This window comes from Merops nubicus, unplaced genomic scaffold, assembly GCF_000691845.1.
Source record: "Merops nubicus isolate BGI_N331 unplaced genomic scaffold, ASM69184v1 scaffold1159, whole genome shotgun sequence".
NCBI classification, from domain to species: Eukaryota; Metazoa; Chordata; class Aves; order Coraciiformes; family Meropidae; genus Merops; species Merops nubicus.
Window position 1 is genome coordinate 13,755 of NW_008628796.1, and position 2,325 is coordinate 16,079.

Consider the following 2,325-nt stretch of genomic DNA (forward strand, 5'->3'; position numbering starts at 1 on the left):
ACAGCTTGATTATCCCTCTTCCCTCCTCTGAGCCTTTCCAAATCTGTGTGCAGCACCTCTCTTCTAGAAAACCTAAATTAAAGGTCTGAGAAGCAATTTTATAAAGCTTAAATAGGAAAGACATGTTTGTTTGGTCATTTGTTGGCATGTTGTAAGCAGCAGTAGAAATTTAAGCATTGAAATTAATTATCCCTTTGCACATCAGGGGTTTTTCTTCTTTTAGACTATAAAGGAAAACCTTCCATCATTTTTCACTCCTGCCTAGAGTGAATATATCAAACAAATACTTCATTAGTGGTAAAAAGCAGGGAAACTTCAAGGACCAATTTAAACTGTTTTGCAAATTTAAGTCTTGTGGTTTTAGCTCAGTTTGCTTATTAGGTGCATAACACTATCAGCAAAAAAATTGGAGGTTTGAAAGTCTCTAGCATGTATTGCATTGCTTTGGAGTTCAAACCCTTGGAGGGTTTTGGTTTGTTGTTTTGTATGTTTCCAAGAAAATGTCAAATTTACTTTTTTTCCCCAGAAATGCTTTTTTTACTCTTTTTAGGTATTTAAGTGTCTCTCTTCTACTCTGGAAGAACTTGCCTCTTAGTATTCAAGTCTGGATTTCTTTATTAATTAGATCCATGGTTTATTGTCACACTTACATGTTCTTGCCTTAATTTATTTAAGTAGAAAATTCTTGATTTTTTTAATTTTAATGTCAGTTATTCACAAATATACCATGACAGGTGGCAATTCCCTTATACTGTAATACTTCTAATATACTTTTCTTGCCTTCTTTAGGAAACCACTGATTGCTTGTGTGGAGAAACAGCTACTAGGAGAACACTTATCAGCTATTTTGCAAAAAGGTATTTATTTTTTTCTAAATTACTGTAATCTCTGATAAGCAACAGATTCTCATACTCTGCAATCACTATAAACTCCACAGGTTTTATTAGGGAGGTGTATTAGCCATGGGAAAAACCTCCACAGATACAGAAAGCCAAGCCTGTGAGCTCTATACCCCTGTGACAAGTAAATGGTGTATGTGGAAACAAATATCTAAAATATAATCCCATATTGGTAAGGTTGCTAAACCTCCTAAATCTCCATTGACTTGCAGCAGTGGTCTTAGGACTTAAACCTTAAAATGAGCATTTCTTAATTCCCTGTTCAGTGCCCAAGGAACACCAACCACAGGTATTTGAGTAATTGTGTTCTGATGTCTTACATTTAAAGTATATCCATTCTTCTGATACTTCAGAAGGACAGGAAATCTCAAAATACCAGGAAAAAGTTGACCTGACATTGTTCTTGAACATTAGTTGCCTTTCTGTATGTTATACAGTGGAAGTATTTTTAATATTAAGAATATAGCAAAAAATGGGATTATCCAGCAGTGATTGAAAACCCTTTGTCACCTAACACCCTTTATTCCAGCATTATATATCTAATTCCAGCAATTGGAATTACTGGAGTGTATTTTGTGAAGTGGGACAGCTGTATGGACATTGTTGAACATTAGTTGCCTTTATGTTATAATACACAGTGGAAGTATTTTTAATATTAAGAATATAGCAAAAAATGGGATTATCCAGCAGTGATTGAAAACCCTTTGTCACCTAACACCCTTTATTCCAGCATTATATATCTAACTCCAGCAATTGGAATTACTGGAGTGTATTTTGTGAAGTGGGACAGCTGTATGGTGTCAGCTACACTGATCATGTGAAATCAAGCTTTCTGGATTTAAAAATGCCATAAATCTTTGATGCTACCTTCCCACATTACTAAAGCCTCTGTCACCAACACCAGACAATGTGTCTCTGATTACACTGGCACCACATTCATCATGGTTTTACATGTAAAAATGGGTATGTAGCTGTTACATGCTTCACATCTCCATTTGTTAGTCCAAAGCTTGTCTCACACAGGGGGGACTGATACAGGCAGAAGTTGTTTGGAAGGAATTTGTAGTCTTGTGTTCATGTGACCATGGACAATTCACAGCACACTCTGAATCAAGAACCATGGCTCACCACCATCCACAGGAAAAAAAATCTTGCAAAGTGTTTCTCTTTCCTTTAAATTTGGGGCAGTTAACTTCAGAAATTTGGTCTTTAAAATTTCATACTTTTTAAGCACACTGGAGGGTCTTTTGATGTATTTCTTGGAGATTTTTCTCATTTATTTCTAACTGTATTTATGCAACTGTTTTCAAATGTGCTCTTTCTTCTAATTTATTTTTTTTTAGGGCTTGATAACCTGCTGGATGAAAACAGAATATCAGATTTGACTCAGACATACCAGCTGTTCACCTAGGTAAAAGGTGGGCAG

The 2,325-nt window shown here is 35.5% G+C and overlaps 1 protein-coding gene across 1 annotated transcript in view; it reads left to right on the top strand.

Annotated features, from left to right (window-relative positions):
- Positions 1 to 2,325, top strand: part of CUL4A (cullin 4A) — a gene marked incomplete at its 5' end in the record, with an annotated part of 31,141 nt that overhangs the window by 13,539 nt on the left and 15,277 nt on the right. Inside the window, 2 exon segments of the mRNA XM_008946750.1 lie at positions 790 to 857; positions 2,243 to 2,325. The exon segment at positions 2,243 to 2,325 is cut by the window's right edge and continues 72 nt beyond it. Of these exon segments, the coding sequence (XP_008944998.1) occupies positions 790 to 857; positions 2,243 to 2,325 (151 nt within the window).